Below are 12,962 nucleotides of genomic sequence, written 5' to 3'. Positions count from 1 at the left end.
TAGCACGGCCAATCCCACCCTCACCTACACACGGAGTCATAGAGATGTACAGCATGACCCTTCAGCCCGTTCTAACCCAGATATCCTAACCCAATCCAGTCCCCGTTCCCCAGCACTTGGCCCATCTCCCTCTAATCCCCTTCCTATCCCACGGTCCCACCCCGCCATCACTGTCCCAGCACCCACCACTTCCTCGTCCCTCCCACGCACCACTCTCTGCGGGGAGAGTTACCGCTCGGGGCTCCCTCTCCCCCTTAAACCTACGCCGCCCCCTCTCGTTCAGGACTCCCCCACCCCAGGGAAGGGTAAGTCCTTGTCTACCCCCTCGTCAACGCCCCCCCTTCACCCCTCTCCCCCCCCACCCCGCCCCACCAAAGGGGTGGCTATGTACCCACTGAGTTGTCTCTTGTTTGCCAACCGAAGCCCACTCGAAAACGTAACGGCTGCCATCTATCTCCTCCCTGAGCCTGGCATCTCGTCGCTGGGGCCTGGGTGGGGTCCTTCCGATCCCCGTCTCTTTCTTCCGGCCGGCTCCTCATTGGCAACCCATCCCCCCCCCCCACACCCACCCCTTCCCGGCGACGAAGATTCTTGCGGGGCGTTGGGCACCAGAGTTGCCGCGCACGGGCTTGCGCGAGGGAGCAGCGTTTCACGCCGATGGGACAGCGCAGCGAGGCCGGGAGGAGGGGCGAAGGGCAGGTGGGTGGGGAAGGAGACGGGTGGACCCCCCACCCCACCCCACCCCACCCCCCCCTCGCCGAACGAACCATCCTCCTCCGAAACCGGCCCAGGAGCCGGTGAGAAGCAGTTCACTTGCGTCACCCCCGTGTGCGGCTCCATCGTCCTTCCGGTATACGGGCTGCCTTCTCATTTCCGTGTGGGGGGTGGCACTGTTCAGCAAGGTTCCCCCCCCGGGTGAGGGAGGTTGTCGGTTTGTGGTTTCTTTAGTCTATCTGATCTTGGGTGGAAAGGACAAGGTAGAGGAAGCAGACTGGGGGGTGGGTGGGGTGGGTGGGCGTGGGGGCACGGGGGCACTTCACGGGCTAGCAAGGAGTGTGAGGTGGAGGAAGAGTTTGCGGGGATTGAGGAGAGAGAGAGAGACTTGGCCGAGGCTGGTTTAGGCAGGAAGGAGGTGCGTTTCGGGCGAGACAGGACAGTGGAGCCAAACACGGGACTGCACAAACGGATGGTGTTACACTCGGACGATTGAAGGTGGGAGGCGAAGGTGACGAACTGGGACGCGGTGGGTGGTGGGGGAGGGGGGTGGGTGGTGGGTGGATGACTGCAGTGAAGCATCTGAAGACCCATTGGTCGATTCCCCGACGGGATTCCGCGGCAGTCCGGGCTAGTCACAGGGGCCTAGGCAGGAAGGGAGGACAGATCCATTTAACACACTGGCCCCACCCATTCGGACTGTCTGTCCCCACCCCCCACCAAACACCCCCAGGGACGGGGCGGTTAGATACAGGGTAAAGCTTCCTCTACACCGTCCCTCCACTCCCAGGGACAGGGGGTTAGATACAGAATAAAGCTCCCTCTACACTATCCCCCACTCCCAGGGACAGGGGGTTAGATACAGAGTAAAGCTCCCTTTACACTGTCCCCCACCCCCAGGGACAGGGGTTAGATACAGAGTAAAGCTCCCTTTACACCGTCCCCCACCCCCAGGGACAGGGGGTTAGATACAGAGTAAAGCTCCCTCTACACTATCCCCCACTCCCAGGGACAGGGGGTTAGATACAGAGTAAAGCTCCCTTTACACTGTCCCCCACCCCCAGGGACAGGGGGTTAGATACAGAGTAAAGCTCCCTTTACACCGTCCCCCACCCCCAGGGACAGGGGGTTAGATACAGAGTAAAGCTCCCTCTACACCGTCCCCCACTCACAGGGACAGGGGGGTTAGATACAGAGTAAAGCTCCCTCTACACCGTCCCCCCACTCCCAGGGACAGTGGGTTAGATACAGAGTAAAGCTTCCTCTACACCATCTCCCACCCCCAGGGACAGGGGGTTAGATACAGAGTAAAGCTCCCTCTACACTGTCCCTCCACTCCCAGGGACAGAGGGTTAGAGACAGAGTAAAGCTCCCTCTACACCATACCTCACACCCTTACACAGGAGGCTAGACTATGAGGTAAGGCTCCCTGTACCCAGAGCACGTACCCTGGGCCCGGACGATGATTTCCTCGCTCCAGCGGGAGTACTGTTCCTCCGCGTGTGCCCGTCGGCGGTAGGCACAGCTGTAGACCCGGTCTCCGCACCGCGCCGCGCTCCCAACGTCAAAGGTGAAGGACCGGGAGTGAGGCTCCGACTTCCCGGAACGCAGCGGCCTCCTCTCCCGGTCCCGGAACAGGTAGAAACGCCGGCCCCTCTCCGCAGGGGGCGCCTCGCACGTCACCCTGACGGGGAGGCCTGGCTGGATAGGCCTCGCCCCACCTTCCAACCGCAGGATCGGGGGCTCCAGAAATCCTGGAGAAGGGGAGGGAGGGCCGCATGGTTAGGGTGGGCTAAATTACCCATAGTGCCCCAGGGACGTGCGGGTTAGGGTGGGGATTGACCGTGCTAAATTACCCATAGTGCCCAGGGATGTGCGGGTTAGGGTGGGGGATTGACCGTGCTAAATTACCCATAGTGCCCAGGGATGTGCGGGTTAGGGTGGGGGATTGACCATGCTAAATTACCCATAGTGTGCGGGTTAGGGTGGGGGATTGGCCGTGCTAAATTACCCATAGTGCCCAGGGATGTGCGGGTTAGGGTGGGGGATTGGCCGTGCTAAATTACCCATAGTGCCCAGGGATGTGCGGGTTAGGGTGGGGGATTGGCCGTGCTAAATTACCCATAGTGCCCAGGGATGTGCGGGTTAGGGTGGGGGATTGACCGTGCTAAATTACCCATAGTGCCCCAGGGATGTGCGGGTTAGGGTGGGGGATTGGCCATGCTAAATTACCCATAGTGCCCAGGGATGTGCGGGTTAGGGTGGGGGGATTGACCGTGCTAAATTACCCATAGTGCCCAGGGATGTGCGGGTTAGGGTGGGGGATTGGCCATGCTAAATTACCCATAGTGCCCAGGGATGTGGGGGTTAGGGTGGGGGGATTGACCGTGTGAGCCCTCACCGATCTCCGTCACTCTCACTCTCTCGCTCAGCGGCGAGAGGAACCATCTCTCTGGCGTCTTCAGGGCGTATCGGCACTGGTAAAAACCCGTCCTGTCCTGGCCCGGCACCTGGATTGTCGGAAGCTCGGAGCCCCGTCCCATGTCCAGCGGCTCCTGATCGTGGAAGAAATAGTAGTGTCCGTCCGGAGCCACTGGGTCCCCCCGGCAGGTCAGTGTCATCCGCTCTCCGGCCCAGTAAATCCCGGACTTCACGTCGAGGCCCAACTGCGGCTTTGAGAGCGGATCTGCAACGGGTGAGGAACATCAGAGAGGTGTACCGCACGGAAACCGACCCTTTGGTCCCATCCCGTCCATGCTGACCCCACCCAATCTAGCACCAGGCCCACATCCCTCCAAACCCTTCCTCGTCACGGCTTGGCCGTGCTAAATTACCCATAGTGCCCAGGGATGTGCAGGTTAGGATGGGATTGGCCGTGCTAAATTACCCATAGTGCCCAGGGATGTGCAGGTTAGGGTGGGGGATTGGCCGTGCTAAATTACCCATAGTGCCCAGGGATGTGTGGGTTAGGGTGGGGGATTGACCGTGCTAAATTACCCATAGTGCCCAGGGATGTGCGGGTTAGGGTGGGGGATTGACCATGCTAAATTACCCATAGTGCCCAGGGATGTGCAGGTTCGGGTGGGGGGATTGACCGTGCTAAATTACCCATAGTGCCCAGGGATGTGTGGGTTAGGGTGGGGGATTGACCGTGCTATATTACCCATAGTGCCCAGGGATGTGCAGGTTAGGGTGGGGGGATTGACCGTGCTAAATGCCTCTTAAACGTTGCCATTGGACCAGCCTCCACCACTTCCTCTGGCAGCTCATTCCACACACGTCCCACCCTCTGGGTGAAAACGTTGCCCCTTCGGTCTCTTTTATATCTTTCCCCCCCTCTCACCCTCAACCTACGCCCCTCTAGTTCTGGACTCCCCCACCCCAGGGGGGAAAAGACTTGGCCAATTTACTCTGCCCATGCCCCTCATAACTTTGGCAACCTCTGTAAGGCCTCTCCCTGTAGCTCAGACCCTCCGACATCCTGGTAAATCTTTTCCGGACCCTTCCACAACATCGTTCCGATCGGAGGGAGACCGGAATTGGACGCAATATTGGTCTAACCGATGTCCTGTACAGCCGCAACGTGACCTCCCCTGTACTCAATCCTCTGACCAATACAGGAAACACCTCCTTCACTATCCTATCCACCTGCGACTCTACTCTCAAGGAGCTATGACCCTGCACTCCAAGGTCTCTGTGTTCAGCAACATTCCCTAGGACCTGACCATTCAGTCCTGCTAAGATTTGCTTTCCCAAAATGCAGCCACCTCGCGTTTATCTGAATTAAACTGCATCTGCCACTTCTCGGCCCATCTGGTCCAGCTCCTGTTGTAATCTGAGGTAACCCTCTTCGCTGTCCCACTCCCCATCGCAGAAATACGCGGACCCAGGGAGGGCGATCGCCGGACCTAAGTCCTGGGGGGGCCAATGCAGGTTACCGCGAGGAAGGGTGTCGGCCGAGTGGGACATTTCAGAGGGCTCTGGGACCAGCAGATGTGGGCGGGGAGCAAGGAAAAGTGGGGGAGTAGCTAAAGTGTTGTAAGGACGCGGGCACCAACACGCGGGGCCAGGAAGAGTGGAATGAAGTCCTCGGTAAGGGATGGATCAGAGACGCGTGGGACACGTGGAGTTTTGGTTCCCTCCCCTTGAGGAGGGACGGAGTTGCGTCAGAGGTAGTTCAGAAAAAAGGTGGGAGAGTAGCTAAAGCATTGTCAGGAATGGACAGCGTTTCAGAACCGCACTCGGAGCACCGTGCACAGTTCCCCGGTCTCCCCTCGGTCACTCGGAGCACCGTGCACAGTTCCCCGGTCTCCCCTCGGTCACTCGGAGCACCGTGCACAGTTCCCCGGTCTCCCCTCGGTCACTCGGAGCACCGTGCGCGGTTCCCCGGTCTCCCCTCGGTCACTCGGAGCACCGTGCACAGTTCCCCGGTCTCCCCTCGGTCACTCGGAGCACCGTGCACAGTTCCCCGGTCTCCCCTCGGTCACTCGGAGCACCGTGCACAGTTCCCCGGTCTCTCCCCTCGGTCACTCGGAGCACCGTGCGCAGTTCCCCGGTCTCCCCTCGGTCACTCGGAGCACCGTGCGCAGTTCCCCGGTCTCCCCTCGGTCACTCGGAGCACCGTGCGCAGTTCCCCGGTCTCCCCTCGGTCACTCGGAGCACCGTGCGCGGTTCCCCGGTCTCCCCTCGGTCACTCGGAGCACCGTGCACAGTTCCCCGGTCTCTCCCCTCGGTCACTCGGAGCACCGTGCGCAGTTCCCCGGTCTCCCCTCGGTCACTCGGAGCACCGTGCCCAGTTCCCCGGTCTGCCCTCCCTCTCTGGCCCGGGTACTTACAGCGGGCAGTGATCGAGAGGGCATTACTGCGATCGGAGAGCGCCGTCCGTTCCCTCCATCGCCGGAGGTAGGCGCAGGTGTAGTTCTCTGTGCCATTGCCCATCACGGTGCTGATGTCGAATTTCACGGCAAACTCGAAAAACCGGGGGGTCCCAGTCAGGAGGGGCTCTTCCCCTCCTTCCCTGTAGAGGTAGAAGGTACTGGAGCGATCCCTGAATTCCCCCTGGCACACCAGCCTTACCCTCTCGCCCACCAGAAACAACTTGGGCACCGCGTCCAGGTACAAATAAGGTTTCTTCAGCGGCGCTGACAGAGAGAGAGAGAGGGAGAGAGAAGGGTCGGCAAAATAGGGTCAGAATCTCCCTCGGTTACACCGCACTCGGAGCACCGTTCCCCGGTCTCCCCTCGGTCACTCGGAGCACCGTGCACAGTTCCCCGGTCTCCCCCTCGGTCACTCGGAGCACCGTGCACAGTTCCCCGGTCTCCCCTCGGTCACTTGGAGCACCGTGCACAGTTCCCCGGTCTCTCCCCTCGGTCACTCGGAGCACCGTGCACTGTTCCCCGGTCTCCCCTCGGTCACTCGGAGCACCGTGCACAGTTCCCCGGTCTCTCCCCCTCGGTCACTCGGAGCACCGTGCACAGTTCCCCGGTCTCTCCCCTCGGTCACTCGGAGCACCGTGCGCGGTTCCCCGGTCTCCCCTCGGTCACTCGGAGCACCGTGCACAGTTCCCCAGTCTCTCCCCTCGGTCACTCGGAGCACCGTGCACAGTTCCCCGGTCTCTCCCCTCGGTCACTCGGAGCACCGTGCACAGTTCCCCGGTCTCCCCTCGGTCACTCGGAGCACCGTGTACAGTTCCCCGGTCTCCCCTCGGTCAGACCCCACACTCGGAGCACCGTGCACAGTTCCCCGGTCTCCCCTCGGTCACTCGGAGCACCGTGCACAGTTCCCCGTTCTCCCCTCAGTCACTCGGAGCACCGTGCACAGTTCCCCGGTCTCCCCTCGGTCACTCGGAGCACCGTGCACAGTTCCCCGGTCTCTCCCCTCGGTCACTCGGAGCACCGTGCACAGTTCCCCGGTCTCTCCCCTCGGTCACTCGGAGCACCGTGCACAGTTCCCCGGTCTCCCCCTCGGTCACTCGGAGCACCGTGCACAGTTCCCCCTCCCCCTCCCCCTCCCCCTCCCTCTTCCTCCCTCCCCCTCCACCAACCCCTCTCTCAGCCCCCTCATCGCTCCCTCCCTCTCCCTCTCCCCCTCTCCCTGTCCCTGTCCCTCCCCCTCCCTCACCTTCGGTCACCAGTTTCAGGGCGGCGCTGCGGACTGACTCCACCGCCCGGCCGCTGATGTTGACCGTGTAGGCACAGGCGTAATGGCGGCTCCCCACACTCAGCATGTCCGCAACCTCGAAGACAGCCACGGTCTGTCCCGGGCCGAGGGGCCGAACGTCCACTGCCTTCTTCTGGCCCTCCCGGTAGAGACGGGCCTCCATGAGCAGCTGGGTCTGGGCCTGGGTCTGGGTCTGGGCCTGGGTCTGGGTCTGGGCCTGGGTCTGGGTCTGGGCCTGGGTCTGGGCCTGGGTCTGGGCCTGGTCCTGGGTCTGGGCCTGGTCCTGGGTCTGAGCCTGGGTCTGGGCCTGGGCAGGAGCCTGGGTCTGGGCCTGGTCCTGGGCAGGAGCCTGGGTCTGGGTCTGGGCCTGGGTCTGGTCCTGGGCAGGAGCCTGGGTCTGGGCCTGGGTCTGGGTAGTAGCTTGGGTCTGGGCCTGGTCCTGGGCAGGAGCCTGGGTCTGGGCCTGGGTCTGGGTAGTAGCTTGGGTCTGGGCCTGGTCCTGGGCAGGAGCCTGGGTCTGGGTCTGAGCCTGGGTCTGGTCCTGGATAGTAGCCTGGGTCTGGGTCTGGTCCTGGGTCTGAGCCTGGGTCTGGGCCTGGTCCTGGGCAGGAGCCTGGGTCTGGGCCTGGTCCTGGGTCTGAGCCTGGTCTTCAATCTGAGCCTGGGTCTGGGCCTGGTCCTGAGCCTGGGTCTGGGCCTGGTCCTGGGTCTGAGCCTGGGTCTGGTCCTGGATAGTAGCCTGGGTCTGGGCCTGGTCCTGGGTCTGAGCCTGGTCCTGGGTCTGGGCCTGGTCCTGGGTCTGAGCCTGGGTCTGGGCCTGGTTCTGGGCAGGAGCCTGGGTCTGGGCCTGGTACTGTGCAGGAGCCTGGGTCTGGGCCAGGCCCTGGGCAGGAGCCTGGGTCTGGGCCTGGTCCTGGGCCTGAGCCTGGTCCTGAGTTTGAGTCTGGTCCTGGGTCTGGGCCTGGGCCTGGTCCTGGGTCTGGGCCTGGATCTGGGTCGGAGCCTGGATCTGGGTCGGAGCCTGGATCTGGGCCTGGGCCTGAGTTTGAGCCTGGTCCTGGGCCTGGGCCTGGGCCTGGTCCTGGTCCTGGGCCTGGTCCTGGCCAGGAGCCTGGCACCTCACAGCCACCCGTTCCCCCAGCAGGAGGATGCGATGGGGTCCATCCGGGGCGATGGTGGGCCTCTGAGGGCGATCTGTCACCAGTGGGAGAGAGAGAGAGAGAGTGAGGGAGGAGGTGAGGGAGATAGGGAGGGAGGGAGGGATTGGGAGGGTGAGGAGGTGAGGGAGGGATTGGGAGGGTGAGGAGGTGAGGGAGGGAGGGATTGGGAGGGTGAGGTGAGGGAGGGAGCGATTGGGAGGGTGAGGAGGTGAGGGAGGGATTGGGAGGGTGAGGAGGTGATGGAGGGAGCGATTGGGAGGGTGAGGAGGTGAGGGATTGGGAAGGAGAGGGAGGTGAGGGAGGGATTGGGAGGGTGAGGGAATTAGTGAGGGTGATGGAGGATAAGGGAGGTAGGGAGGGTGAGGGAGTTAGGGAGGGTGAGGGAGGGAGTGAGGGTGAGGGAGGTCAGGGGGTGAGGGAGGGTGTGGGAGGTAGTGAGGGTGAGTGAGGGTGAGGCAGGTAGGGAGGGTAAGGGAGAGTGAGGGAGGTAGGGAGGGTGAGTGAGGGTGAGGCAGGTAGGGAGGGTAAGGGAGGTAGTGAGGGTGAGGGAGGTAGGGAGGGAGGGTGAGGGTGAGGCAGGTAGTGAGGGTGAGGTAGGTAGTGAGGGTGAGGGAGGTAGGGAGGGAGGGTGAGGGTGAGGGAGGGTAAGGAGGGTGAGGGATGTAGGGAGGGTGAGGGAGGTCAGAGGGTGAGGGAGGTAGTGAGGGTGAGGGAGGTAGTGAGGGTGAGAGAGGTAGTGAGGGTGAGGGAGGTAGTGAGGGTGAGGAAGGTCAGGAGGGTGAGGGAGGGTGAGGTAGGTAGTGAGGGTGGGTGAGGGTGAGGGAGGGTAAAGGTGAGTGAGGGTGAGGGAGAGTGAGGGTAAGGGTGGGTGAGCGAGGGTGAGGGAGGTAGGGAGGGTGAATGAGGGTGAGGTTGAGTGAAGGTGAGGGAGGGAGAGGTAGGTAGTGAGGGTGAAGGTGAGGCAGGGTGAGGGAGGTAGGGAGGGTGTGGGTGAGGGTGGTAGGGAGGGTGACGAAGGGTGAGGGAAGTAGGGAGGGAGGTAGGGAGGGTGAGTGAGGGTGAGGGAGGTAGAGAGGGTGAGGGAGGTAGGATGGGAGGGTGAGTGAGGGTGAGGGTGGGAGGGTGAGTGAGAGGGAGGATGAGGGAGGTGAGGGAGGTAGGGAGGGTGAGTGAAGGTGAGGGTGAGGGAGGGTGATGTAGGTAGTGAGGGTGAGGGACTTGGAGGGAGGTAGGGAGGGAGGGTGAGGGAGGCTGAGGGAAGGTGAGTGAGGGTGAGGGTGATGGAGGGTGAGGGAGAGGTAGGTAGGTAGTGAGTGGTCCTTACCGATGATAGTGACAGGGATGGGCCCATTCCATTGTGAGTAGTGAGGGTGAGTGAGGGTGAGGGTGAGTGTTAGTGAGGGTGAGTTAGGGTGAGGGTGAGGTAGGTAGGGAGGTAGGGAGGGGGTCCTTACCGATGAGAGTGACAGGGATGGGCCCACTCGGTTGTGAGTAGTGAGGGTGAGTGAGGGTGAGGGTGAGTGAGGGTGAGGGTGAGTGAGGGTGAGGTAGTGAGGGTGAGGTGAGGGTGAGGTAGTGAGGGTGAGTGGGGTGAGGGTGAGGTAGTGAGGGTGAGGGAGTGAGGGTGAGGTAGTGAGGGTGAGGGAGTGAGGGTGAGGGTTCTTACCGACGAGGGTGATAGGGAGGGGCCCACTCGGTTGTGAGTAGTGAGGGTGAGGGTGAGTGAGGGTGAGGTAGTGAGGGCGAGTGAGGGTGAGGGTGAGTGAGGGTGAGGTAGGGAGGTAGTGAGGGTGAGTGAGGGTGAGGGTCCTTACCGATGAGGGTGATAGGGAGGACCCCACTCGGTTGTGAGTAGTGAGGGTGAGGGTGAGGTAGTGAGGGTGAGGGTGAGGTAGTGAGGGTGAGTGAGGGTGAGGTAGTGAGGGTGAGGTAGTGAGGGTCCTTACCGACGAGGGTGATAGGGAGGGGCCCACTCGGTTGTGAGTAGTGAGGGTGAGGGTGAGTGAGGGTGAGGTAGTGAGGGTGAGTGAGGGTGAGGGTGAGTGAGGGTGAGGTAGTGAGGGTGGGTGAGTGGGTGAGTGAGGGTGAGGGTGAGTGAGGGTGAGGGTGAGTGAGGGTGAGGTAGTGAGGGTGGGTGAGGGTGGGTGTGAGGGTGAGTGAGGGTGAGTGTGAGGGTGAGTGTGAGGTAGTGAGGGTGAGTGAGGGTGAGTGTGAGGGTAAGGGTGAGGGTGAGGTAGTGAGGGTGAGTGTGAGTAAGGGTGAGGGTGAGGGAGGGTGAGGGTGAGGTAGTGAGGGTGAGGGTGAGTGAGGGTGAGGGTGAGGTAGTGAGGGTGAGTGAGGGTGAGGGTGAGGTAGTGAGGGTGAGGGTGAGGGTCCTTACCGACGAGGGTGATAGGGAGGGCCCCACTCGGTAGCGAGTGGATCACTCGGCCCGATACCCAGCGCCAATAGGAACAGCGGTACCACTGGGTGCCCACCTGGGCTAGGGGCCCCAACTCGAAGGTGTAGGAGTCCCCTCGGTACCACCGGGGGCTCTCCAGAGCGGCCTCCTCCTCCTCCTCGCCCTCCTCCGAGGGCCCTCGGTAAAGCCGGAAGCGGCCGTTCCCTCCGGAGCCGCGGCAGGTCAGCCTGACCCTCTCCCCGGTCGCGTAGACCTCCAGCGGCCTCTCCTTCCTTAGCTCCGGGATCACGGTGGGATCTTCGGGGGGGGGGGGGGGGAGGGGAGGGAGAGAGAAGAGGAAGGGGGCTAGCACAAGGAGGGCCGAAGGGTCACGGACGAACCCGCCCGCCCTTCCCTCCCCTCGGCCTCGACTGAGCCTCCCCCCCTCCGTCCTCACCCTCTCGATTTCGTCTACCGGGATCCCGAGGGACTGGGCCTCCCCTCCCTCCTCACCCTCTCGATTTCGTCTACCGGGATCCCGAGGGACTGAGCCTCCGTCCTCACCCTCTCGATTTCGTCTACCGGGACCCCGAGGGACTGAGCCTCCCCCTCCGTCCTCACCCTCTCGATTTCGTCTACCGGGATCCCAAGGGACTGAGCCTCCCCCTCCCCGTCCTCACCCTCTCGATTTCGCCTACCGGGATCCCGACAGACTGAGCGTCCTCACCCTCTCGATTTCGTCTACCGGGACCCCGACAGACCGAGCCTCCCCCCCTCCGTCCTCACCCTCTCGATTTCGTCTACCGGGACCCCGAGGGACTGAGCCTCCTCCCTCCGTCCTCACCCTCTCGATTTCGTCTACCGGGATCCCGACAGACGGAGCCTCCCCCCTCCGTCCTCTCCCTCTCGATTTCGTCTACCGGGACCCCGACAGACTGAGCCTCCCCCCTCCGTCCTCACCCTCTCGATTTTGCCTACCGGGACCCAGACAGACTGAGCCTCCCCTCCGTCCTCACCCTCTCGATTTCGTCTACCGGGACCCCGACAGACTGAGCCTCCCCCTCCGTCCTCACCCTCTCGATTTTGCCTACCGGGACCCCGACAGACTGAGCCTCCCCCCTCCATCCTCACCCTCTCGATTTCGCCTACCGGGATCCCGACAGACTGAGCCTCCCCCCTCCGTCCAGACCCTATCGATTTCGTCTACCAGTATCCCGAGGGACTGAGCCTCCCCCCTCCGTCCTCACCCTCTCGATTTCGCCTACCGGGACCCCGACAGACTGAGCCTCCCCCCTCCATCCTCACCCTCTCGATTTCGTCTACCGGGACCCGAGAGACTGAGCCTCCCTCCTCCGTCCTCACCCTCTCGATTTCGTCTACCGGGATCCCGACAGACTGAGCCTCCCCCCTCCGTCCTCACCCTCTCGATTTCGTCTACCGGGATCCCGACAGACTGAGCCTCCCCCCTCCGTCCTCACCCTCTCGATTTCGTCTACCGGGACCCCGACAGACTGAGCCTCCCCCCTCCGTCCTCACCCTCTCGATTTCGTCTACCGGGATCCCGAGGGACTGAGCCTCCCCCCTCCGTCCTCACCCTCTCGATTTCGTCTACCGGGATCCTGAGGGACTGAGCCTCCCCCTCCGTCCTCACCCTCTCGATTTCGTCTACCGGGATCCCGACAGACGGAGCCTCCCCCTCCGTCCTCACCCTCTCGATTTCGTCTACTGGGATCCCGACAGACTGAGCCTCCCCCCTCCGTCCTCACCCTCTCGATTTCGCCTACCGGGATCCCGACAGACTGAGCCTCCCCCCTCCGTCCAGACCCTATCGATTTCGTCTACCAGTATCCCGAGGGACTGAGCCTCCCCCCTCCGTCCTCACCCTCTCGATTTCGCCTACTGGGACCCCGACGGACAGAGCCTCCCCCCTCCGTCCTCACCCTCTCGATTTCGCCTACCGGGATCCCGAAAGACTGAGCCTCCCCGCTCCGTCCTCACCCTCTCGATTTCGTCTACCGGGACCCCGACAGACTGAGCCTCCCCCTCCGTCCTCACCCTCTCGATTTCGTCTACCTGGAACCCGACAGACTGAGCCTCCCCCCCCGTCCTCAACCTCTCGATTTCGTCTACCGGGATCCCGAGGGACTGAGCCTCCCCCCCCGTCCTCACCCTCTCGATTTCGTCTACCGGGATCCTGAGGGACTGAGCCTCCCCCTCCGTCCTCACCCTCTCGATTTCGTCTACCGGGATCCCGACGGACAGAGCCTCCCCCCTCCGTCCTCACCCTCTCGATTTCGCCTACCGGGATCCCGAAAGACTGAGCCTCCCCGCTCCATCCTCACCCTCTCGATTTCGTCTACCGGGACCCCGACAGACTGAGCCTCCCCCTCCATCCTCACCCTCTCGATTTCGCCTACTGGGATCTCGAGGGACTGAGCCTCCCCCCTCCGTCCTCACCCTCTCGATTTCATCTACCGGGATCCCGACAGACTGAGCCTCCCCCCTCCGTCCTCACCCTCTCGATTTCGTCTACCGGGATCCCGACACAC

General features: G+C 62.7%; 1 protein-coding gene across 1 annotated transcript in view; it reads right to left on the bottom strand.

The window, feature by feature from the left end:
- Positions 1 to 365: 365 nt before the first annotated feature.
- Positions 366 to 12,962, bottom strand: part of LOC132810277 (uncharacterized) — a gene marked incomplete at its 5' end in the record, with an annotated part of 17,250 nt that continues 4,653 nt past the window's right edge. Inside the window, 6 exons of the mRNA XM_060822640.1 lie at positions 366 to 1,359; positions 2,163 to 2,468; positions 3,116 to 3,400; positions 5,550 to 5,855; positions 6,835 to 8,067; positions 10,414 to 10,731. Of these exons, the coding sequence (XP_060678623.1) occupies positions 1,346 to 1,359; positions 2,163 to 2,468; positions 3,116 to 3,400; positions 5,550 to 5,855; positions 6,835 to 8,067; positions 10,414 to 10,731 (2,462 nt within the window). The remainder of the gene's footprint in view (positions 1,360 to 2,162; positions 2,469 to 3,115; positions 3,401 to 5,549; positions 5,856 to 6,834; positions 8,068 to 10,413; positions 10,732 to 12,962) is intronic.

This window comes from Hemiscyllium ocellatum, unplaced genomic scaffold (genome assembly GCF_020745735.1).
Source record: "Hemiscyllium ocellatum isolate sHemOce1 unplaced genomic scaffold, sHemOce1.pat.X.cur. scaffold_1601_pat_ctg1, whole genome shotgun sequence".
Taxonomy (NCBI): domain Eukaryota; kingdom Metazoa; phylum Chordata; class Chondrichthyes; order Orectolobiformes; family Hemiscylliidae; genus Hemiscyllium; species Hemiscyllium ocellatum.
The sequence above is the reverse complement of the archived record's forward strand: the minus strand, read 5'-3'. Positions and strand labels throughout refer to the sequence as shown.